Raw genomic sequence first — 25,814 nt, 5'->3', positions numbered from 1 at the left:
TAGCTTTGGAAAATGTTTGCAGTGGCGTCACACAGACACCAAAAGATTTGGGTCAACATAAACACAATATTTGAATAGTGAATCTAGCACAAGATGTTTTTTTAAAAAAAAGTTGAACAATACAAGAATGAGGAAAGATTTTTTAAAGGATACAGTTAAAATTCCTTTCTGTTAACTCTCAAAATATGTCTAACATTTCATTATTCCTCTAACTTTTAACTAAAAATAGCACACACTTTCTCCAAGTGTTACCTTTTCTACTCTAGCCTTTTGGACAACCATCTTCTAGGGCTTTTTTAAGGCACTAGCTGCTTGAAGAATACACAAATAGTGGATTTTCACTAAAGAAAATGCCTGCATTAAACAACCAATCCAGATGTATTAATGGTTTAACATATCCACCTTAACCTTTTTCAATCCATTTGAGCCCTGTGCTTAAACCAGCACTAATCTATCCCATAGAAGCTCTATGCATCAGTTACATAATAATCACAACATTCCTGGCAGAGATCCCTACATAAGGCTTCGGGGGAGTTTCCAAAAGGTTATTAAGCTGCTTTACAGAAAAAGGAAGAAGCATGAACATAAGCATGCTAGATTAAAAAAACCTTACTCCAGCTAACATGCACTATCAGTCCATCACAGATGGTCCCTTCCATACATAAATGTCTTACCTCTTGTTCCTCCTTCCACTATCAGTAGGTTCTGTCTCACATATTATGCCACTCTGAGCAAGAAAACTTCAACATATTCTCCCAAATATAAATTTAAGGCATACAATCTAGCCATCACTAATTTGAAAAATTAAAAATTTAGTAAGTGGAAGAGGATGGAGGAAATTAAAAGGCTTCATTTCAAATACTTAGATCACAGAAACATGGAAAGATCTACTCCTATTTCTACAAGTTATGTTATATAAATGATACAGTAAGGCAATATTTATATTCAGAATGTAAATCAGATTTTTTAAATTGAAAACCTTAATAATGAAAAACAACAGAATATACAAAACATATATGGAGTAATTGTCGTGTATTTACTTAGCTGCAAATTCATGTGTTTTGCAGTTACTTCCACTCAGTTTGGTAAACATGAGAATGACACAATACAGATCCTTAAAAAAAATAAAGGTTCACCTGTCAGGCCATTGACATAGATGGCGACTCCACTAAAGATACTTGATGAATTTCCATCCCTCTGTTGTTGTAAGGCTGAATCCGACCGGAACTGATCCTCCAATTTCTTAACTTTTGCTGACATGTATCCACCCTAGTTTTTAAATTAAAACAAAACACAACCCATGATGACAGTCCTATTTCCTAATGTTTACATATAGAAACTGGTCAGTTAGAAGACTGGAAAGGTAAGGAACATTGCTCCAAAATGTATTTGGTTGACACCCAAAAACCATTCATTTTTCAAATGAAAAATAGCAAATGCTCCACCATAAACTTACATCTACAAGATAACTGCATCTTGTTATCAACATGGCAGGATTTATTTCATACTCCCTAATCTTCTTCTTACAGGAAAAGATTCTATATATATAAAAGATTCTATATATATAAAAACTCTTATAGAATAAAAAGAAAGAAGAAAAAAGGTGATGATGCAAATTTGGGTGCTAAATTGGTGACTCATTGCCTAACAAAAGAATGTGGTTCCATATATTTTCAGTTCTTAAATATACACGGGACAGTAGTATTCTAAACATTGATGTAAATTAGGTGCCTCAGTTATTTGTCCAGCTGCAGAAAGTGGTGGAGACAACTGTAAATAGTTTTCCAATTTCTTAGTTTATTTTTAAAATGGTGATTTAAAACTATTCAAGGGTCTGCACTTATTAATAATGAAATTTAGTGATTATTGTGAACACAGACTTCAAAACCTGGTAATTAAAAAATTTCTTTCAAACTTAATTATGTGTTTTCAACTAAAGCAAAAGGGTTTCATTTGTAGCATACTCTTAGCATGTAAAACAAAATTGTAACTCCTTTTTAACCACAGTGCCATCTACCTGTTTAAAAAAAAGCCACTAGGTTTTGAACATACCCATATTCCCCAGCCATCGCCATCGGCAGCTCGTTTCCGCCATCCACCCCGCCTCATGCTGAAGCTTCTGCAGAGGAAGAACAATGCTTGATCAATCAAATGTTCATCAGTGGCATTTCAATGATGGCACTACAGGCCATCTACAGATTAGCACAAAGGTTAGTTTTTTTCAACCAACTTCACTGAAGTATTTGAGTTTCACAGCCAATCTAGAAATGCAAGATCACATAAAAACCTGATTCCTCAGTTTTGTAGTAATGCATACTGTGGTTCCTATGACATATCAAAAACCACACACACACCTTCTGCTTTATTCACCCTGAATATTAAAAACTCCTTACAATGTTCACTGTCCATCACAATTTATTAAAATCTTTCTGGTCCTCATACATCTCCTATTAAAAAAGGAATAATAAAAGGTTCTTAAATACAACTGCTAACATCCATGCAAAATATTGTCCAGGTCATGAACAATCTTTTATTTCCTATTTGATAGCATAGATATGGTGCAATGCAGGCAGCCACCTCCTGGTATTAGAGACTGGATTAATGGATTTACAATGGAGACACCAATGGATTTACAACTGAGTATAAAACATCCAAGCATATGTTGCTGTAATGCAATACATCACATCAAAGCAAAAAACCAAAGGTGATCTTATGGTCAAAGAAAAGCCAGATGTTTAAGTGACCTAGGATGATCTATAGTTAGGTTTGTGATTTGATTCTTTGGGACTTTTTATTTGCATTGCTTAATAAATAAGTAAGAAAATAAACAAACTCAACCAGCCAAATTGCAGTTCTCCTTTATGCAAAACACTTATCCCTGGACCACAAGCTGAACAGAGCCCTGTCCCCAGATGAGCTATTAGCTGGCTAGAACAGAACTCCTGGATAGAAAAAAGCAATGCTTGGACTGTGGCCAACTGTTCACTGCACCCAAGTGATTCATATTTACTATAGCTGTTCTAAAACTGATTTTAGAATATTGATTAATGATGTGGTAAGATCATGAGATCACTGCCTGCTATTACATCACTCACTTTTCAAACAAAATAGTTCTCTAAATAAAAAGACAAAATAGCCTTTTAGGTCTATCAGCTCTTAGAGCACAAAACTCTGAAACTATAAAAAGGTGACTGTCTTAAGTCTTCTATTTCATTAAATATTTAACTTATATTCCTTTATCCTCCCTAAAAAACTATGCAAAACTACAGCAAATAGACAGAAGAAAGTCAACTATTTTTATTTCCATCCTTGTTTTTGAGTCTCTGGACTATCCACAGCATTGTCCAGTAAGAAGAGCACAGAAGCTTCACTCAGTCTCCAGCTTAGCAGAAAGCACATATGGTTGTGGATGGAGATGACAACAACACATTCTGGTCATTTTCCTATCCAGGCCTTCTACTGCCCTGTTTTGGAGACTACCTCATTTATAGTATTAACATTCAATTTCTTATGAACCTAGCTGAACGTGAGTCCTAGCTTTTGTCTTTTAATTCCCTTTTGTCCTAGAGGACGAAGCAGGCATACTCTGATATGCAGTGAAACCTTGGATTGCAAAATACGACACAGTTGCAGCAGAAGTTTTCCTAAGTACAATCATTTTCATTGACTACTGCAAATATGCCAGATTAGGCAACCACAGAATTATAGTCAAAGCAGGTAGCAGGTATTTTGAAAAGCTAAGCATCTGTTTAATGTTTCAGGACCTCCACAAACACAGAAAGATCATTATGCACTTGGTTCTGTGCTAACAGTTGCTTGTTACTTGATACACAACTGACATATATGTTGTTGTATGTGCAATTATGAAGATCAATCACTTATCAAGGAGATGAGCTCTACATCAACATCCAAAACAAAGTAAGCCCTTCTCAAATTACTGTATTTTCTCTCTAGGTACCTGCATCTCTTACCCACAGACCTGTTTCCAAGACATAAGGCCTTCTGAAATTAATTTTTAGTGGTTTGGACTGCATCTAATAGATACCACAGAACTCTTAAGAAGCACTGAAGAAAAAGAGAGGAGATGAGCTAGATGACCTCTTAAGATACAAAATTGATTTTCTTCCTGCAGAGGACAGTGTATAGCAAAAATGGCTTGATGACTTCTTTCATATGGAAAATCTGTATTTTTTCATCTGCTGAAGTGTATTTCACATCTATCACTTCTGGCTAAGAAATTCTTGGAAAAACATAAAAGAGTAAGTTCATGAAAAAAGGAAAACCATTAATAAAAATGTCATCTAGGTTTTTTAGATACTACAGATATCAGTGTATGAGCTCATAAGAGACACCGGAATCTTAACTGATGATTACTTTCTCCCTCTTAATCAAGGATGACAAAGTCTTAAAGGGTAGCTACAAAAATGGCAGAGGCTCTCTCTTCATAAGGAGCCACATGGAAAGCACAAGACGCAACAGATACAAGCTCCATGAGGAAGTTTCATCTTGATGTAGAAAAAAAGTTTTTAGAGTGAGAACAATCAATGACTGGAACACAGGGACCCAGCAGAGTCCTCATCTCTTGAAATTTTCATGTCGCAATTGGACAGGGCACCAGATAACCTCAACCAGGCTTCCCTACCCATTAAAGGTTGGACTAGATACTCTTTTAAGGTCACTTCCAATCCAGGCTGCTCTATGATTCTAAGAGTATCAAAGAAAAAAACTCATACAAATATTTTGCTCTGAAAAAACAAAGACTGTACAAAATGCATACTCTAAATCACCACAACACCAACCACTGAGAAGACAGGCCTTGATAGGTCTGATCCCTATACAACATCATCCTGATTAACTAAAATATCTAATGCCTGATAAAACTGAAGAACTGCCTTCATAAGAGCGAGCTTTTCTAAAACCTTGAAACACGTTTCATTTTTATTCAGGACACTGGAAGGTGAGAAAGAAAGATCTCTAGTCTGAAAGTGAAGCCAATTAAAATCAGAATCACAGTTACGTGCCTAGTTTGATTAAAATTAGAAATCAAACAAAACTACTTAGGTCAAGGTGCCAAAAACATGATGTATCAGTTGCTCAGAAGCTGTCTTCCTAGAGCCTGCAAAACTAGAGAAACTAGGCTGTAATGCCTACTTAAAACATCTGATAGTGATTTACCATTTCCTTAGCAGATGCAATTTTTGACTCAGTCCACTTAAGCCAGTCCACTTAAATTCTGAACACCCAGGTTAGGAACATGGTACTTCAGTGATTACAAGATGTCTCTGGCTCAAGTCTTCCCTTTCAGGGTCACAGATTATTTTTTTAATGCTAATATGAAAACCTGGGAGACTAGTTTCTCCCTTTATAGTTCCAGGAACTGAATGATGAACCAAGGTTTCTGGACTACAGAGAAACCTCTCTGCTAAAGACTTGTCCTTACAGTGTGAATTTTTCCTTAAAAAATGAAGGTAACCTCTTGCAGCTTCCTTGATGAAACATAAGGAACAAATGAGCATGAGAAATACATTGCCCAAGATATATTAAACCAGAGGAAAAGTTAAGCAAGATTTTAAACATGCTCACTGGTTCATGAAATAAGAAATGTAAGGATGGTATGATGCTCCCCCTATAGGAATCATGATGAAGGGATGAGTAAGAGAAACACTTAGTAAAGAACACGTGAAGGTGGGAAGCAGAGGAGGTATGGGTGGGTAGAAATCAAGACAGAGGACTTCAAACAGCCATCACAAACAAGCAAATTTCACAGTTCATCTTTCTTGTAGTTCTTTCTTAAAGATCTACCTTGTTTCAGAACAGTTTCCTCTGTTTGCACAAATTCATTAACATGGCTAAGGGACCAACCCAGACCAAAACCACCACAGTATTATGGGGAAAAATGGTTGGGAGCACAGATCTGTATTCTGCAGTGACTCTGCAAGAAGTGAACATGGATCATCACGAGCTTTTTAATTCCAGTGCAGGACTAGTCTCTGCTTCTGTCATACATTTCAGCAATCTCTCTGCCAAGCATATATACAGTGCAGAGGTATTTTTGCTACCTCTTCAAGTAGCCAACTTGAATCTGGCAGAATATAAACTTTATTGTTCTGCCCTACAAGAAAACATATGAACTATTTCCAAAGACAAAATGAGGCTGCACTGTGACTCAACAAATAACCCTGCCAAAGCTGTGTCTAAGTGCATCACACAAGTAATGTTCCATCCAGATAATCCAATTTTTGGTAACTGAAAGGTGTACAGAAGTGTAACACACTATAACAGCTAGTCTGCATTTCTGACCAGAGCAGACATCCTGTCATTGTCCTCTAATGCAAAAGAACTTGATTTATTTAACGTATTCACATTCCACAAGCCTATATAAAAGGTGTAACTCCAGCAGAAATATGGGTGTCTCGGGCCACTGCTAATGAGTATCAGAATCTTTTCCTTGAACTCTAGATTGAATTCATCCCAGCTCAGCAGGGCTTAGAAGCTTTTTCCATCAAGTGGGTATTTTGTGGCTTGTTTGAGTTTCATGCCTCTACATTCCACCTCCCACATCAAACTCACCACTCTGCTTGGCACTAGTCCTCAAGCTCTTTGAGCAAAGAACTATCTTACATGTTTATACATTTCTACGCACAAGAGTCCTATTCTTGGCTGAGTCTTCTGGAAAAGAGCTGCTGCTATAGGGTAGAAAACTATTTTTTTATCACATACTAAGAAGTCCAGAATCCAGCAAAAAGAACTTACACAAAAAAGTCAAAAGCTTTTTTAAAGATACTATCTGCTTAAACGCCTGTCATTTCAGACAATTCAGGGTTAGCACTACTATTCTATATTAAAATTACTAATTAGTACATCACAAAGCAGTATTGAATTTTATTCTAGGTGAGAAATAAAGTCTCAGGGTGAAGTTTCATAAGATGTTTGAGTCAACTTGTTGGCTGACTGCTACCAAAAGGGATGATTCTGCTCTTCAGCTTCTGCTGGCCTAACAGGCTTTATCCCTTCTTCCCAGGCTCATATGACCCCCTACATTCACACTGGTGCTATGTGCAGGTCAGCTCACTAAATCAACATAAAATTGACATAATTTTATGGTTTAGCTTTCCCTAAGTTTAGCAAGATGAAGTGACTAACAAAAGCATCAGATAAAGCCAAAGTAGACAGGCAAAAAGAGAAGAATGGATGGGATCTTAAAATTATCTTAGCAATTTCTAGAAACCAACTTTTGGGTCATGACTGTAACTAATGGCAGTGTAAATGCAGATACAGAGTTCTAATGAGCTGGCTACTGATCACTAATTAGTGCTGCTTATGCTTTTTCCCTTGCAATAAACCAGAGGGATAGGCTACCTTACCTTTTCCACAGGGTAAGGGCTTTAAAAAAAGTTACAATCAAGCAGCTCCATATCTTATGCTACCTGTCCCCACAGGAGAAGCACTAACTACAAGCACCTGATGTTATAGGGCCAACCAGCAAGTTCTGTTTTGCACTTCAATCTTTGATGATATTTTAAATCAAGAGAAATGAAATTAGCTGAAGGATGCTTGAACCAATAGCTATCCCCAAAAACACCCAACACCACCTCCATGTCCTGTGATTAAAGATAAGAATGTAAATGAGAAAGGACAAACTTCAAAATCTTGGGCAATTTAAATATTAGAAAACAGTATGAGAAATTTAGAAATACCATTTGTCTAAAATATGAGCATCCATGGCATTTGCTAGAAAGGCAAAATACCATACAACTCACATAAAACATAGAAAAACTTCCAAGCCCTGCAGAAGAAACTCCTCATGAGCAGATAACTATTCTAAAATGGTGCCTGTGCATACTTTCATTTGAGGTTGACAGCAAAGAAATGATACTCTGAGAACTTCCAGTTCAATCAGTCCCCGAGAAAGAGAACTCTTTGCTAAACTAATCCAGCTTCCAAACTGACTACTTTTGCAACTCAAAATGGTCTCTGTTTCAGATCAGTTTTTCATGATCAGTACAATCATGGACTAAATACTTTACATACAAGTAACAACTAAGAAATATAAATTTCTTTTGCAGGCTAAACATCACAATAATACAAAAAACAGCTGTACAGCAGATAACTGTAACAACTTTATACCAGAGCTGTACAAGACAAAAGTCTTTATATGTTGTTACAACTAACTTGGGAGTCTGGGACAGACAATTGTTTTACTTGTCACAACTTGAGGAAGCCTGAGCATGAGGTCCAGAAACCAGAATCACTGTACAATCCACACCAGCTTTGAACAATCTCTTTTCAAGATATCATTTTTGCTTTCATACATGGCATTTGAGATGGCTAATTCTTTGAAAAATAGGAAGGCAGATTTAACTTGAAACCAACTGTCAATTTCCCTCTAGGAATAACACTCAATAACACCTACAGTTCATTTATAGCTTGTCACAAGTAGTGGTTTAACCTGGTTTTTTCTTCTGCTTACAGAAGACTGGCCTTCAGTTTCAACATTTCTGCATTTTTTGGTTAAGTCATGACCTCCCCAACCCCCTCAGAGTTCTCCAGTGATGAACAGCTTTTCTTCACAAATGTTCCTTGCTGTATGTAACCAGGTAGCCCAATTCACTTTTTAGTTCAAGTATCACTTCTTTCACACAAGGGTTCTTAGTGCCACAAAACAATGATAAGATTCAGCAAACTTCACCAACTGGCTTCATCAGTTCTTTTCTGTGCTTAAGTTCTTTTGGGGCTTCAACCCCAAGAGGACTTGGCACATTCATAATCTTTATGCCAGCTTCTAAGTGCCTAGAATCCAGAATAAAAACCATTAAGTAAAATCAGAATAAGAAACATAGCTGGTGAAATTAGGACTCTAAATACCAACACAGAGAAGGGACTGTAAATTACCAAAAGGAAATGCTCTCTTGGACTTGAGTATCCAAAACAATAAACAAGATGAGCTTATGAGCTGCATAGTCTTCCTCCAATTGCCTCTGTTTAGCTATCTATAATATTTGAGAAGGGAGAATGATGTCTCTTTTTTCTTTGAAAATGAAGACTGGGATGTTAGTTTTCTACCTAATAATCAACAGAACTTGTTTAGAAGGTTTTTGGTTTGTACACTCAGTATGGCAATCCAGTCCCACAACTCCTGTCTTCCCCAAGCAGTCTATGCTAAGGCATAGGCCAGGAAGTCAGTAGGTAGCATAAGTAAACCCATGATCACTACTCCCAAATAATTAGAAGAGTTGCTATTGCTGAATGATTAAGGACTTTCTAAGACTTTCCAGGCACAACTGAAACATCCTTGCAAAGCTGAAGAAAAACTTAACAAGGCAGAAAAAGTGGGTAAGTGGAGGTATAATTATTCAAAAATAACTGCAAAATTTTCATGAGGTGATCAAAGCAAGGAATCTGTGGATGCTCTGAATTTATTAACATCAAATTCAAAGGAACTGTGCTTGTGAAAACCTGATATACATAACTACTTTCTACTTCCACAGACTTCAGCCCAGGAGATGGGTATCCTTCAGAAGAGACTACATCTTTTTGACTGAATTTAGCTATTTGTCTACACATGTGTGTATGGGTACCTGCATGGATGTGCACACACAACAAACTGATCTTTGCTGCTGACCAGCGTGAGTGCTGGCTACCCAGACTGACCACTCTGGCAGTAGTGAATGGAGTACAGAAACAAAGCCCAGTGCTCTGGGCCAGGGCTGTAACCAGTATAATGAGAGGGTACACGTGGTTTAAAAAGGCCAAGCTCAAGGTGCTGCACCTGGGGAGGGGCAACCCCTGGAATCAATACAGGCTCTGGAATGAGCAGATTGAGACCAGCCCTGAAGGACTTGGGGGTGCTGGTGGCTGAGAGGCTGGACATGACCCAGAAAGCCAATCATATCCTGGGCTGCATCCAAAGCAGCGTGGGCAGCAGGATGAGAGAGACCCTCATCCCTACTCCGCTCTGATGAGACCCCACCAGGGGTGCTGTGTCCAGATCTGGGGTCCCAGCACAGGAAGGACATGGACCTGTTGGAACAAGTCCAGATAAGAGGCACCAAGATGATCAGAGGGATGAAGCGCCTCTGCTGTGAGGCTGAGAGAAGTGGCATCATTCAGTCTGGAGAGGCTTCAGGGTGATGTAATTGTGGCCTACCAGTATGTGAAGGGAGAATACAAGAAAAATGGAGAGAGACTATTACAAGAACTTGTAGGGACAGAAGAAGAGGGAATGGCTTCAAACTGAGAGTAGGTTTAAATCACATATTAGGAAGAAATTCTCTCCTGTAAGGGTGGTCAGGCACCGGGACAAGTTGCCCACAGAAGCTGTGGATGCCCCATCCCTGGAAGTCTTCAAGACCAGGCTGGACGGAGCTCTAAGCAACCTGGCCTAGTGAAAGGTGTCCCTGCACATGACAGGGAGCTGGAGCCAGATGACCTTTAAGGTTCTTTGCAGCCCTGACTATTCCATGATGATGTTGGGGTTTTTTAGGAGACATGCCCAAGGCAGTTGTGCTTTATGGTCAATCCAATGTTATCACTGAGCAAGTGTTGATCCTGCCAGGCTTTTCAGGGAAAACGAGAGAGAAGGCATCTACTTTGCAAATGGCAGATGATGTCAGATGCTAAGGAGGACTCTTTACTCGTGTATGGGCAGCAAAACTCTAAGAACTCAACAACTTCACCAGCAAAAGCATTGATAACTACAGATTCAGTATGGAAATAGGTAGGTTTTCTGTTCATAGCAGTGTTTGAATGACATTACTTAATTTCAACTGACATTGCACAGTCAAGTTCCAAAATGCTTTTCTGACATCGCCTTTGAAACTCTCAAAGCTGCAAGATCTTTTTTGAAGTAAAATCTTCACAACATAAGGCTTCTATACTTAGCCTTGAAGCTTCAACTTTCTACTCAAGTTTTCTACATCTTTCTTCAGTCCACAGATATTACTTTTTTTCATCAACTCAGACCAACAAGACTAGGAAGAATGAGATGAAACAAGCAAGTGGAGAGATCAAAAGAAATTGAAGTATTTTTTAATCCATAGCCTAGTTTATTTTAAGATTATCTGACACTGGATACCAAGGATGCTAAAAGTCCAGATCTGTTCAATACATACATGGAATAAAAACATATTCTATTTTTTTAAGGTAACAAACTATAGAAGCTCAGAACACAAAGGGAAAGTATTTTAGTGTGTTTGTTTATTGTTAACAAAACAAACTTCTGATCTGACCCAACATATTATCAAGTTTCCTCCTAGATTCAGAGAAAAATAAGAAGAGCACGTTTCTGTATTTTCCAGGAAAAATACAGGGAAAAAAACAAAAATGCTCTAATTCTTCAAGATCCTTTAATTTAAACTCAAATCTGAATTGTGTTCTTGGCTTGTACTGGTTCTAAGTTGGTATTTTAAGCACCTTTGACATAAAACCAGCAATGTTACACTGCTGCTTAGGGAGACAGATAAATACAAAATGGCTACAGAGCAAAAATGGCCCATCCCAAACAAGTGCTACAATTTTAAAACTTGGGTTAAAAATCAATACAGAAGTTACAGGACGGGGCAACGCTTAAAACTTCAAATCAGCCAGAAATTACAGTAAAAAGTCATTACAACCTTACCTCTCCCCTACTACTGGTTTATTAAGAGGATTCTTGGAACTGCTTACCAAATAATGCAATTAGAGAATGAAAGTCAAGGAATTATGACTGAAAAGGCAGTATTAGAGCTGAGTGCTCTAATGTTTCCTGAAAACAACAAGCAGATCCAGAAATCAGGAACAGTATCCTTTCAATATAAATTATTTTAGTTCTTTACTTCAACTGGGAGTTGCATTCAATTTCACAGAATGGTAAAATACACTACTTGGGAAGCTGCACTAATCATTTACCTTACATGCCATGGGGTCAGGGGCTTTCCTGTTTGTAAAAATTAATAGCAATTCCATTACTTCCTTTATAAAGCAACAGCTCCTAGGTTTCCAAAATGACCTCAGTGGAGCACAACCATTTGTTCATGATGCTAACTCATCATGCCCTGAACAAATACCTGATGTGAGCCAGCCCAAAGAGGTGAAGTCATGAACATAGTGGACAGAACTTTATTTCACTTTGGATATTCACTGACAACTAGAACCTGACAAAACATACTATCAACAGTCCCCAGGATTCTGCCAAAATACACCACATACCTCACCTTACCAGAAGATTGCCAGTCTCTGTGTTAATTTGGGAAAATCTTATAGTTCTTGACCCTACTATGCATAGCTTCTGAACTGCCTTCTTGCTTTGGTATTCCAACCAATCCACCTGCATTTGCAAGAATGACTCTGCAAGGTACCTGAGCAGTGTCTTCTCCTAAGAGAAACCGCCTTTCTCCTTTCCAGGGTTATTTACTTTCATAAATCAAGACACTGAAGAGATGTGCATTACTTGAGGCAAACCAAATAAGGAGGTTACAACCAAGAATTCCATTACACTGGGACTTGGGTAAAGTATTTATATATAGCTGGGAATGGAAAAGCAAAACCAAGAGAAGAGTTAACCACAGCATGGCTAAGCTTTACTTCTGCAAGTTACTGAATTTCAAGTCACCAGTTTCAGCACTACCAAATAGGTAGGATACCAGCTGGGAAACCTGAAACTTTGAGATAGGAAAGGAGTTGCTTTAGCCAAGAGCTAACACTGAAATTCAGGGACCACTGTCTGCCTAGGCATTTAAAGCAAGGAATGTGGAATATACAATCCTTGCTATGGGTATACCAAACTAAAAGTATCTCCTAGGGGAATTTCATGGTCACAGATTCCGTAGCTACAGTAGCAGCAGTCCTTATGTCAATTTTGAAATAAAAGCCACAGGAATGGAAGTTATCATTCCAGCCCAGAATTGAGGGCTGTTCTGCACACTCACCTCTCTTCTCATGAACACTGAGAAAGAAGCCTTTCCTAATTCTGACTTCTGTCTTGCAAGCACCAGATATTCCATGTGAAATACAGAGTGAGGGGATCACAGACACAGCAGGCCCTCTTCCCTAAAAACATCTGTGTGTCCAATTAAATGCTGTCTGGTTTCCAAAACAGAGTAAAAACCTGCTCGGGGCAGAGCACTACAGATACCTACCTATCTGCTAGACAAAGACACTTCCACAAGTATACTGTATCACACACATCTAAGAATTCCTCATGATTTTTAAGGTTTGCTCTCTTACTTCCAACTCTTTTTACAATTCCATGGCTACTCTCATTTCTACTTGTTTCCAATTTTTTCCTCATTTTGCTATGCTTAGGTAAACATGTGGCACTATCACCAAATTAATCTACATTATATTCTTGATGAAGGGTTTCAACATTTGGATATTTAGCTCCCTTGTTATATATACACCAGGCAAACCTCCTAAGAGCTGACAGAGATCTCAGTGATAATAATATACCCCTTTAATTATAAGAGAAAAAGGTTGAATTAAAAAAACCCCATTCTCTATGAAATAAACAATCGCTAACAAATTAAATGGGGAAAGCACATGGCTGGGTCAGGCAAGTTATTTTTTTCCTGCTTGTCCTGTGTTATTAAAAAAAAGTCTGTGTAATCACATGATTTTTTTTCTACCTACTCAAAGTCATATTTAATTCTTACTCTTTTTTAAAAATCTCTCCAGTAAATGAAAGGGATGGTAGAAAGATCGAAAATTTGTCATAAAAATTCTTTCAAGAAGTCATGTGGGTCAAGGGATCAGAAACAACTAATGAAAATTGGCACTCTGTTACCGCACACTATCACTGCACCAGAACAGGCTGTACCAGAGTGTGTGTACTATTCAGAAAGATGGACTGGTCCTAGGTTTGAAGGGCTCATTACTAAATAATGTACTGAAAAAAACACATATTGTTTTGTACAACCATTTTACAATTGAGGCTTGAAATATACTAATGAATTTTTCCTATTAGCACTTTGCTGTTAAAAAAAAAAATCTTTCTTCAAGTAGTTAAACATGAGTGAGTCACAAGGCAGGTGTCTGCACTGTGCCTCTACAAACACTGTCCTACCAGTGACCTCCAGTGTGACAGCTTGGGATTATTTACTAACAGGGATTTGGTGCATTATCCAGCAGAAGAAATGGGCTGAATGAAAGACCAATATGGTGGGAATGGGTAATAACTACAGGCTTGAGGCAAGATGGCAAGGAATTTGTCAGAGATTTGGATTTCTGTCTGATATTGGATTTCATGTGTGTTAAATGTCATAAACCTTAGTAAAACAGGACTATTCCGGAAACAAATTTTAGGTGTAACTTCTTGCAACTAATAGTAATTAGGTAACTGCTCTGGCCAGTTCTATTTGAGCAACAATTGCATCTAAATTAATAAGAATTCAGATTATAAAATTAAAGTCCCCTGGTTTTGCCTCTTTGGATTATGGTGTCAAATTTGAGGTAGGACCTGGAATTTAGATCAAGATGCACAACAAACATCAACTCATCTTTTCATTAAGACAGTTATTAACACAAGCTGAGTACTCACAGCCCTGTCTTTCTGAAGACTGTGATCTTAATTTTAAAGCATCAGAAATAATGGAATATTACAGCACAAAAAACACAGAGTTTCTACTCAGAAAACCCAAACGTGCTGGTGATAGATACTATGTTCCTCTTCCTTCTTAAGGTTAACATGCCATTACAGCCCAGTTCGCATCAGGGGCTTTTAGCTCAGTATCACAGGTTAAGTCAATGGTAACTGTAGAGCAAAAAGCATCAAAATCAGAGGGGAAGGGGTCAAGATGTGAACACATCAGTCCCTCAGTGTTGGTAAGCACGGGCTTACTCATCAAGCACAGGTCCTCCCTCTTCCCCTCGGCACACCAGTTATACCCAGCACTATTGCTCAGCAAAAGCAACTTGTGACAAACACTACAGGAAACCGCAGACAAGATACACGCTGCTACAGCGCGGGGAGCGTTCCAGAGGGCACGGCCGCGCCAGGGCTCGGGCTTCCCCTCTCCTCCCCCTGCAGCCCATTTCCCTGCAGTGACCCCTCCGCGCTGGCACAACGCTGTGGCACAGCCTCGCTCTCCCCGCCTCTGCCTGGGGGACCCGTGTTGTGTCTGCAGCGCAGGCCCCATGTGACAGACACACAGACAAGACAGACAGACAGACGCACAGGTGCGGGGAGGGGCGGGTGACCCGGACACGCGCACACCTGGCGCGCCCCCGCGGCGCCTCGCGGGCGCGCACGGGCTCTGTCCCCGTGTCCCCCTCCGCCCTCCCGCGCGGGCAGCCCAGGCCCCCGCGCGCCGGTTACATAACGCCGCGCGCCGTTCCCCTTTGCCTTCCCTTCCCCCCGTTCCCGCGCCGGGAACAGAACGGGGAAGGCCCAGGCCGCGGGCCCAGGGAGGGGCTGGGAGGCAGGGCAGCGGCTGCGGGCCCCGCGTCTGCCTCCCGCCCCCCTCCCTTCCTGCCTGCCTTCCTTCTCCCCGTCCCCGAGCCACCCCCTGCACGTCCCTCCCGCCATGGGTCCGCCGCGCCGCGCCGTGCCGTGGGGGTGAGGGCGCCCGCTCCGCCACCACTCACCTTCTGCCGCGTCCCAGACACACATTCCCGGGAGCGCCGCCGCTGCCTCCTGCCCTGCCGGGCCGTGCGTGTGCGTGTGTGTGTGTGCGTGTTGTGTGTCTGTGGGGCTTCACATCGCGGCTCCCCCTCCGGCACGGACGGACGGACGGACGAACGGAGGGACGCACGCAACCACCGCCTCCTGCCCGCCTTCTTCTTCTTCCTCCTCCTCCTCCCTAGCGCCGGCCGCTCTCTCTCTCTCTCCCCCTCCCTCCTTCTCTCTCCCCGCACCTCGCTCGGTGTCCCCGGCACGGCCCCTCCTCCACCCCCACCCCCACCCCTTCCCTTCCCGCGAGCGCGTCACGGGAGAGTCTCGCGCCACCAACCCGCCGCCGCCGCGCGGTCAACAAACGGCGCGCGCCGGCCCGGGCAGGGCCCCTGGGCCGCGGCGCCCCCTAGCGGCCCGCCCGCAGGGAGACAGGCGCCCGGCGGCGGCGCACGTGACGGCGGGGAGGGGCGGGGCGGGGCGCGGCGCGAGACCTCGCGCGCCTCCCCAGGCGCGCGGACGGGCCGCGGCGGGCGCGGGGCGGTGGCGCCCCCTGGCGGCCCGACGGGCGCGCCGCAAGCACGGCGGGCGGGGACTCGGTACCGGGACGGGAGCGGAGGCCGCGCCGGAGAGTGCCGTGCCCAGCACAGCCCGGAGCCCCGCGCCCGGGGACCGCCCTGCAGCCAGGACGCGGGTGCAGAAGGCCCCAGTGCGGTTGTGGCGGTGCTTGCCCCCGCTGCGTCCACCTTCTGGCCGAGGAGGCGGGAGCCGGGTCACCGCCCGGCCCTGACCCTGAGCGGGCTGGGGCCTCCTGGACGAACTGGAGCTGATTCAGGTTCAGGCCTCGGCACCCTCGCTGTAGAAGGACTCGCCTCCACCGGAGAAGGGCCTGCTTGTTCCACTCGCAAGCTGGATAAAGGAATAACGCCCACTGGCTGTTCCATATGAGTCTGCATTTTTAATTGCAGAAGCACAGAATCTTTTATATTGGCAAAGACTTCCAAGATTGTCAAGTCCAACCTTTAGCCAGTTACCACCTTGTCAACTGGATGTGCCACATCCAGTTATTTCTTGAACACCTCCAGGGATGGCGACTCCACCGCCTCCCTGTGCAGCCCATTCCAATATTTAAAAACTCTTTCCATTAATAAATTCCCTCTGATGTCCAACCCAGACCTAAGCTGGCACAGCTTGTCCTGTCAGTAGTTGCCTGGGAGAAGAGAGTGAAGCCTCATCTGGTTACAACCTCCTTTCAGTACACTGGGGATACTCTGAAGTGTACCCATGGGGAGGCTGAGAAGAATGGAAGGCCAATTCTGGGGGAAAACATAGGGTATGTGGAGATTCTTGTATAGGAAAGCAGGTGTAATAGTGTATGGGAATGTTGGGGAAATAAGAGAGAAATACTTAGAAACACCAATTTAATTAATTGTGCTACTTGATGCAATTTACATAAAAATTACTATTGACTTCTTCTGATTCTGGTATATGGAATTTGTTATATAAATAGCAAATAGCCCCAGTCCTACAATTGTATCCACACAAACAGATCTGCTAGGAGTCCCCACTGATGCTAGGCAAAACTCCAATTTGATTATAACCACGCCAGTCAGATGGACTCAGACCCATAGGGATTTAGTTCCAGGGATGAAGCTGTCACTGTAAGACAAGGGCTTATGGGGAACCTTCTTTTCTCCATCTCTATAGCCAGTTGTCCTGTTCTGTGAAAAATGTTGCAATTTCAAATATTTTTTCTTCTACTTTGCGTAATAACATCAAAAACTTAATGAATGTCCAGCCTTTCACCCGTATCTAGTTACACACTGCTCAAGATATCCATGCAGGATAAGGAAAACTCGAGTTCAGGTCTGTGTCTCTCAGCTAAGCATCAGCTATTTTAGCCAGAGTGTTTCCTGCATTTCACTTTGAGAAAAATTTATGGCTCAGCTCTTAGCACCTTCATGAGAAAAACCCAAATAATTGACTTTTGCTCAGTATTTTAATGAAACTTGTCTTCACAATATGGGTGTTTCCTGCCAGAGGGAAGCACTAACTAGAGTTTTGACCAGCTTTAAGTCAAATTTTGGACACATTGTGGCTGGTTGCTTTCAGTCTAATTTTTATCAGCAATTATATTACCTAAAAAAAAAGGTTCTGAAAAATACTGTTCAGAAAATATATGTTATCTAGAATATATCCATTTCACTGGGCCAACATTTTCCAGTTTTGCCAGAAAATTAATCTACCAATCCCAGTCCTTGCCAGTCTAGAGTAAACTAACTGTTAAAAGTATTGCATGACTGGATTTGTGCATTATTTTTTTTTCTTACAGAGCTATTTCTCTAGGGGGCAGTTGTGGAGCAGAAAGGCAGAAAGACAAGTGGAATAGGGATTAATTTAAGTTAGCAAGAACAGCTTTAAAATGGTTAGTCAATGATTGTATTTTATTTTTAAATAGAAAGTGACATATAAGCAAATTATAAGAGGAACCAACAATTATTTAGAGAGGCATATGGAGACAGCTATTTTGTTTTGTGAAATATAGCTGGAGTAAGTTACCAGTGAAAAAACCTGAAACAGCCATTCTATACTTTCAGCAAAGAATAGATAGTTAGTTAAAATAGGCCAATATTAGTTTAGGAAGAAACAGAAAACAGAATTAATGTTAAAAAGAGGATAAAAATAGGTAAGTCTAGGAAAAGGGCCAAAAAATAACAGTAGTGAGTTATCTTCTAACACCCTCACGCTGTAACTCATCTTCACTAGTGAGCTCCTGAACTGACAGAGAAACATCTTAGGTTATAGTAGCCAGATTGGGAACTGGGTTTATTGCTTAGTCGTTGGTATTTACGGGGTGAAGCCTGGTTCAAGCCTGCTGACTTCAGTAAAAGCATTCTTGCTGTCTTCATTGAGTTTGGAATCCAATCTGAGGGTGGGGAGAGAGGCACTAGGTGTTCAGTGGGACTGAGGTTTTAGCTGGTCATCTCAATGAGGTGTTAATGTTGAGCAGCCCTTACCTATAAATTTCATTTTCTGAGTAAAACTTACAGAAAGTATGTCTGATGTCTGATGTAATTTCAGTACCTTCAGCACAAAGGCATTTCCAGGTGAAACTCAGGGTCATGCTACTTGCAGCCTAATATAGGAGGTGTTACCAAGCAGTGACTATGGCTGCTATGGCATCTGAAGGCTTCTGTCATGACATCTCATATTGTCAGAGGGCACATAAAGCCACCAAGGGAAGATCCCTCCCCAAGCTGATATTTCTGTGTATTCTTTCTAGTCTCACGTGTTTCCCAGGGTGATGTTGGCCTGCCAACTACACACCAATGCAAGGGCCAACAGAGTGCCAATCTTCTGCTGTTCCACAGAGGAAGAAGAAAACTTGGCCTATGCCATTGCCTGCTGTTTTGCTGGTCTGCAGGTAGTTATGTTTAAAGGGCAGAGCACTTCCAATTGCTTGGCTCTACCAGAACCAAGCTGCCACCTTCATCCATTTCCAGAGAGGGTCCATGAGGTGCAACTGACAACCAGCTGCTGCTCACTGCTTTACCATGGCACTCACCGGCCTGCAGCTGCTGTAAGCAGCAGTCGTGACAGACAAATAAACAATTGAGAATTGCAGCAGTGGACTTTTCCCTTGTCATATGGGAGAAAGGTCCTTACTTCTCACTCTGTAGTTCTTCTGGCTCAGGAGCTCTTGGAAGGATCACCTACGTCAAATTCACGCTGGGTGTGTTCAACTCAAACTCAGGTTTGGTTCTCAGCCGCAGATTCGGAGGTGATTTTTATTCGGGCAGCAGAGGGATGAGAAGAGGGGACACTGAATCCATCTCTGTCTCTGGACCCTTTCATACCAACAGGTTCAGCCTCGTAATTCATTCAGGTGTTTGTCTCCGCCCAAGGCACCGAGGGCTGTTTCATAGCGATGTCTCCTATCCCCAGCACAGCCAGCCCGGCTGCCCGCGAGTGGCTCAGGCCGTGGCCGTCACTGTGGTGCTGTTCTCGGCGCAAACACGTGTTACACACGGAACCCCTGCGGCAGCCAGCCGGGATCGGGGACTGGCACAGCCCCGGGCTGGGGGCGGCCCCGGGCAGCCGCGTCCCGGTGGCAGCGTGGCGGCGGGACACGGCGAGGCGGTGCTGCATTGCGGGCACGGCCCGGCCCGCCGGGCTCTCTGCCCTCGGGCCGCCCTCCGGAGAGCCCCGCTCACAGCCCCGCCGTCCTCCCGGCCCTCGGGAGCCGCCCTCCGGAGAGCCCCGCTCACAGCCCCGCCGCCCTCCGGAGAGCCCCGCCGCCCTCCGGAGAGCCCCGCTCACAGCCCCGCCGCCCTCCCGGCCCTCAGGAGCCGCCCTCCGGAGAGCCCCGCTCGCAGCCCCGCCGCCCTCCGGAGAGCCCCGCTCGCAGCCCCGCCGCCCTCCCGGCCCTCAGGAGCCGCCCTCCGGAGAGCCCCGCTCGCAGCCCCGCCGCCCTCCGGAGAGCCCCGCTCGCAGCCCCGCCGCCCTCCGGAGAGCCCCGCTCACAGCCCCGCCGCCCTCCCGGCCCTCAGGAGCCGGCCGCGGAGCCGGAGGGAGGGGACGCATGCCCGTCTGTAGTTTCGCACGTCTCTCGCAGGGCCGAGGTGATTATTAACGACAGAGACACATTTCACAACTCCTGCAATGCTGTAGTAGCACAGCCTGCTGTAGTAATGGCCTAAATATTGACATGTAAAAGCTGCAGGATTATTGCAGTAGTTTCCTGACCGAGCACTATTGTTTCATGTTAACCAGTGAAAGTGCTGTTGTAAAATCTCATCTGCAGCGTTTGGTTGTAGCGTTATTACATATCACTACCTACACCTACTTTTTAATCATGATGCCTATTTTTGTTAGCTCCTAAACCACAATGCAGTCAGATATTTTGAAGTGGAATAAATGTTTTATTACAATTCTGATTAATTAGTTCTACTAAGCAGAGCTGCTCTCGCTCTTTCAAGAGTGAAAGAACCTAAGGAAGATTTCTAGCCAGGGATAGAAATCCCTGTTTCTCTGGTATGATTTTTAAACATAACAGAAAAAAAAACTCCAAACAAACAACAAAAACCTGTTAAACCTCTAGGATAATCTACACTTGCAAACAATCTGTGCCACCCCCCCTACCCTTTAAAAATTTTTCTCAGTATGTAACTAAGAACAGTCCTGAAAGGATAAAATAACATAAAATCAAACCTTGCAGAGAGCAGCAGTCTCCATTGGGGCCTGGCATTAGGGGAAGTGGCTGTGAGGCTCTTTGCACAGAAGGCATTCTCAAGGCAAGAATAAAGACCTAGGTGAAAAATTATGGGAAGCAAAGCAATTATGAAAAACAAACAAACCTGAAAAGGCTGTTGGAAAGAATCAGAGCCAACCTTAGCTTCAGGCATTTTGCTAATGATGGAGCAATATGGTTGTTGTGTTACTACTGCCAATCACAGGGCCAGTGGTTGAAAGGAAAGGTGTCACCAATATATATTTGTCTCATGTACTTCCTAAAACATGCTGGCATGTGGCTTTATTTTATGAACCTACTTTACCCCCCAGTAGTCATTTTGGAGGGGTGCACTAGTGTCCAGAATGGAGCAATGCATCAGGCCTATTTTACACAAAATGTTGATTTACTGAAGAGTCTAAAGACCTCTTGGTTCTATCTTCCTCTTGCTCATTACCATTGGTGAGTGCAACACCCTTTGCTGGTGCAGATCCTGTGGGCACAGCTGAATGGTGAAGAATCCTCCCCCAGTCATACGTCAGGGCTGCATCTGCCCTTGCAACTGGGAAGAATACATAAATATAAGTTTTATTTTAGCTAATTTTGTGCTGAAGCAGTTTAGGACACTGCAGTAGAATTTATTTTAGATGAAAATTGCACATCTGCAAATATTTCTACATCATCTCAATAGTGTTCTGGTATCTCCATTTCAGAAGTTCCTTACATGCAAAATTCCTTGTGTGAAGGGCAGAAATACATGATTGGATTGCCACCTGCATATTAAGTAAGAGTCTACTGTGCATATATATATATATATATATATATATATATAATGTGTGCCTTTATTCCATTTACCTTTTATTTTTGTAGTCTTCCTAGGCTAATACTCACTGATTGCAAGTTTTGCCTCTCTATTTTAAAGAGAAATTTTAAAGAGAATTTGAAGTGGAGACCTTGATCTTGTTTGCTGTGATTCTTACAGTTTCTTGATTGTTCCCAGCTGAGCTTGGACACAGACATTGTTACAGGGTTCTGCCTAAAGCAGTTACTTGCTACAACACAGGACAGTCTATTCAAAACAACAAAATCACTGTTAGGCAACTCGAAGAAACCTGAAACCAACAACAAAACCCTGGGTAGGCATATTGGATCACAATGACATAAAGAAGCCTAAAGCTGTGTCTCTCACCTAACTGCCCTGTTTCTCCATATTCAGACATGCATCTCTCCTGACAGTGACCCAGCTGATGGATTTCTTGCTGACTGCAGGACTTTGCAAGGCCCCTCGCTGACCTGTTTACGAGTTGCATAGGAGGAGAGTTCTTACCCTCTGAAGTCTCTTACTCTGTGAACTCTAGGTACTCTGTGTAGAAGGGGAAGGATTTTTCTCTTATGAGGCCAGTTACCTCCAGTTCTTTTCCCTTTTTCTGCTTGGAGCCAGTGTTTTCCTTCTCCTCAGAATTGTTTGAGATCTCAGTTATATGGAAGTCCATATATTTTACTTCCCACCAAGATTTTTTTTTGTGGGTATTGTGATCAGAGATTTAATGGATGCCATTGACAACATTCCAAGAGGCTTAGAAATTCTCTTCTCTCTGCACAGAGGGCAAGGAATTATTGCTGGGGTTCTTTCTCTCTAAAGCCATAGGAGAACTCAGCTTCTCTGTGGTAGAAATTAGGCAGTGTATTTGTTCTGTCTCTCAGGGTTCCTGAATAACAGTGAATACCAAACAAGTTACAGATTCTAATGCTACTTGCAGATAACAGGCAGAAAGGATCCTGAGGTACTTTGGAAGACAGAACTGTACTCTGGCATACTTTTCTTCATGTTACAGCTTGTGTTATTTTTAAGAATATAAGGATTGAAAAATAGTATTGGCATCAGCAAAGTGGATGTAGTGGATTTAGTGAATGCTGATACAGAAGGTGCAGTTTGAACCAGAAGTGAAGGATTGAATTAATTTCTCCTAATTTAGATACCCACAGCTGAGGAAGCTGGAATGTACCTGACTATACAGACTCTAGGGTGACTAGCTCATATGTAAATGGGCTTTGGAATGTTTGATATTAGCTAAGATGAATGTTAGTCACAAAAGTCAGTCTTTCATATTCTTCTCACTTCTCTGCCATGCATCACAGTCTTCTTAACACTTTATCCTTTGGCTGTTCTGAGGTACAGGGAAACTGACAGCTCGTGAGAAAACAGCCCCTTGAATGGATCAGGCCTGTGCTGGCTCTCAGCCCAGTGTGGAGTCCCAGGGAGAGTCAGAATTGCCACAACACTAAAGGAAGGGATAAACAAGTAGAATGTGGATAGTAGAACGGGAAAAAAGAAGATAGCATGTCAGCAAGGATGAAATGGCATGAGTGTTACGACCATGCTAGCAGTAGAAAGTAGTAGAAAAGGAAAAACATCTGAGCTGAGGCTAGAGGTACAAAAATATCTGGAGGATGTTTGTGAGGCAGAGGAGGAGACTGCTCAATACAGGTTTGGGGGTTTTTTTTTGGTTGGGGTGCATGTAGACAGAGGCCTCTGCAGTGGTTTTGGAGAGAATTTCAATTCCTTCATATTATGACATAGAGCAAATCATACTGTCATTGAGGAACATTGGAGTCCTTCCCTTTTTGCAAGATTCCTGTCCCATTTTCATTGTATGCAAACTTGCCAGAAGGGAAACCAGGACTGAGGCTCCGGTGGGGTCTAAATGTTATGATAGAGAAGGTTTTGAGAAGTTCCAGTGAATTGAATAATCCTAGAGATGCATGGTCCAATCACACTCCTGAATTCCAGGCAGTTCTGTGAGGCTGTGTGCTGCACAAATGATACAGCTGTGATGTACAGGGACAGGTCTAAACCAGCTTGCAGCAGTTTTACTGTTTAAAAATGCTGAATATTGGCTGTCACTGTTCTCTCAGAATGCTTACTCTTCAGACTCATCTGCAAGTCTCAGACTACGTGAAATTCAGCTTGGAGATTCATTCTTTTATTAGCAACCTAAGACTAAAAGGAAGACTATGAAAAATCTTTCCACTCATGACTGTGATGAATTCCTCTGATTTACATATTAATAAAGAATGCCATGAATTAGCAAAACTCCCTTTTCCTAGTGCACTGTTGTAGCAGAAAAGAGGATGTGAGTGTAGTAAGGAGTAAATGCTAATTTTTCCATGCTCGATTAGAGTTAAAATTTGTTTTCAAAAATGCCGAGCATCAAGAAGTCCAGCTGATTTTAAACATGAAAAATTTGGGATAAAAAGTACTATCTCCAATCACAGGCAAGGACAAGTTAGTTTGGCTGGTTATGCTGATTGCCTGCCCGAGAAAGGCATGGCACAAATTATTTCCTGTGACGTTCATAGCTTATTAAAGATTTATCTACATTTTGCAGTCCTAACTCAAATCACCATGTAAAAACACTATAAATGGGAGCAGCAAATGTTTGAAATCAAGCTCAGTCTTTCTGAACTTGAGATTCGGAAAATCAATGAACTGTAAAAAAAAAATAGATCATTTTACACATGGACCCTAAAACAGCTGCAAAATGGTAACCTTCTGAATGAGCCATTCTGTGGTCATTTTCCAAAGAAATAAATTGCTAGAAAATCTGCAAGCAATGCACAGATTGTCTACTTCTCTTACCTGAATGTAGCTTGGATAGGCAACTGCTGATGCATCAAGCATGTGCAATGCTTTCAAGGGAAGACCAAAAAAATAATCCCAAAGATTGCTCACTCTGGGTGATCCAAGACATTTTTTTTTCTTAAATGACAAACAAAACAAGGCAAAGGCAACAGACCAGCAAGTCAGGCTTCCTATTGCTGGGACAGAAAAGAGTTTCCCAGAGAATGCCGTGTGGCACATGCTTCAGCACAGCATAAGCCTGCCCATAAACCCTGTTTTAAAAGCATCAGTGCTGCACTATTCTGATTCTCAGAGCCTGGAAAAAAAGTGTGTGTCTCCAGCTGACCCCTGATTCTTACACATACATCTGACCTTCCACACACTGGACATTTCCTGAGGTATTTCAGAACAACTTCATAAATTCATCATAGAATGGCCTGGGTTGGAAGGGACCTTAAAGATCATCTAGTGCCAACACTCTTGCCATAGGCAGGAACATCTTCCACTAGACCACATTGTTCAGCCCCTCATCTAACTCATCTTGAGGGCTTCCAGGAGTGAGACATCAACAGCTTCTCTGGACAACCTGTCCCAATGCCTCACCACCCCCACAGTAAGGAATTTATTCCTAGTATCTGATCTAAACCTACTCTCTTTCACTTTGAAGTTATTCCCCCTTGTTCTGTCACTACATTCCCCTGCAAATAGTCTCTGTCTATCTTTTTGTATTCTCTCTTCAGGTACCATAAGGTCACAATTGGGTCACCCACAATTAGGCCTTTGTGCTGGATTTTCAGAAATTGCCCTGTTGGGCTGAGAGGAAATTGATACTTCTGCCTGTAGGGCTGTGATGGTGCTGGTTTCTGTATGAGTGAAATCTCATTTTGTTTCCATGTTCATCTTCCCTTTTCCCATTTCCCCATGTGCAGATGTGCACACACAAACAGGACACGGTGTGAGGAGATGTGGAATGTGCCTCTTCTTCCAGGACACATTATGGGAGCTGTGAGGTGAGCAGTGGAGTACCTGCTGTATCTTGGTGTGGGGACACCAGATGAGGTCTCTGAAAGCTGCATCCTGTCTTGGGATCCCTGGTGTAAGAGACTGCCTTGCACTGTCCTCCAGCACAGGGCCTGGGCTTAAAGCCATCCTTTATCTCAAGCAGGCTGAAGCATATGTGAACCTAATTTTTTCCAAAGGGAACCCTTCTTTTCTATATGAATGCAGCAAGTGGCAAATGCAGGCAGGATGCTCTGCCCTAGGTGTGAGAAGATCATGTGGTTTCCCATTTCTCTGCTACTGTGCCTCAGCTGAGCACTGTGTACAAGGAATCTCCACTGGCTGGATGGTAAAACTGGAAGCACAGAGAAGCAATAAGG

At 42.5% G+C, this 25,814-nt stretch overlaps 1 protein-coding gene across 1 annotated transcript in view; it reads right to left on the bottom strand.

Annotated features, from left to right (window-relative positions):
- The window catches only part of REV1 (REV1 DNA directed polymerase), a 55,570-nt gene extending 39,789 nt beyond the window's left edge, over positions 1–15,781 (bottom strand). Inside the window, 3 exon segments of the mRNA XM_036390465.2 lie at positions 1,137–1,269; positions 2,053–2,119; positions 15,559–15,781. Of these exon segments, the coding sequence (XP_036246358.1) occupies positions 1,137–1,269; positions 2,053–2,109 (190 nt within the window). The 5' untranslated portion in view covers positions 2,110–2,119; positions 15,559–15,781.
- Positions 15,782–25,814: the final 10,033 nt, after the last annotated feature.

Source organism: Molothrus ater, chromosome 2, assembly GCF_012460135.2.
Source record: "Molothrus ater isolate BHLD 08-10-18 breed brown headed cowbird chromosome 2, BPBGC_Mater_1.1, whole genome shotgun sequence".
In the NCBI taxonomy this organism is placed as follows: Eukaryota; Metazoa; Chordata; class Aves; order Passeriformes; family Icteridae; genus Molothrus; species Molothrus ater.
Note: the sequence above shows the minus strand (reverse complement) of the source record. Positions and strands in the feature narration are given on the sequence as shown.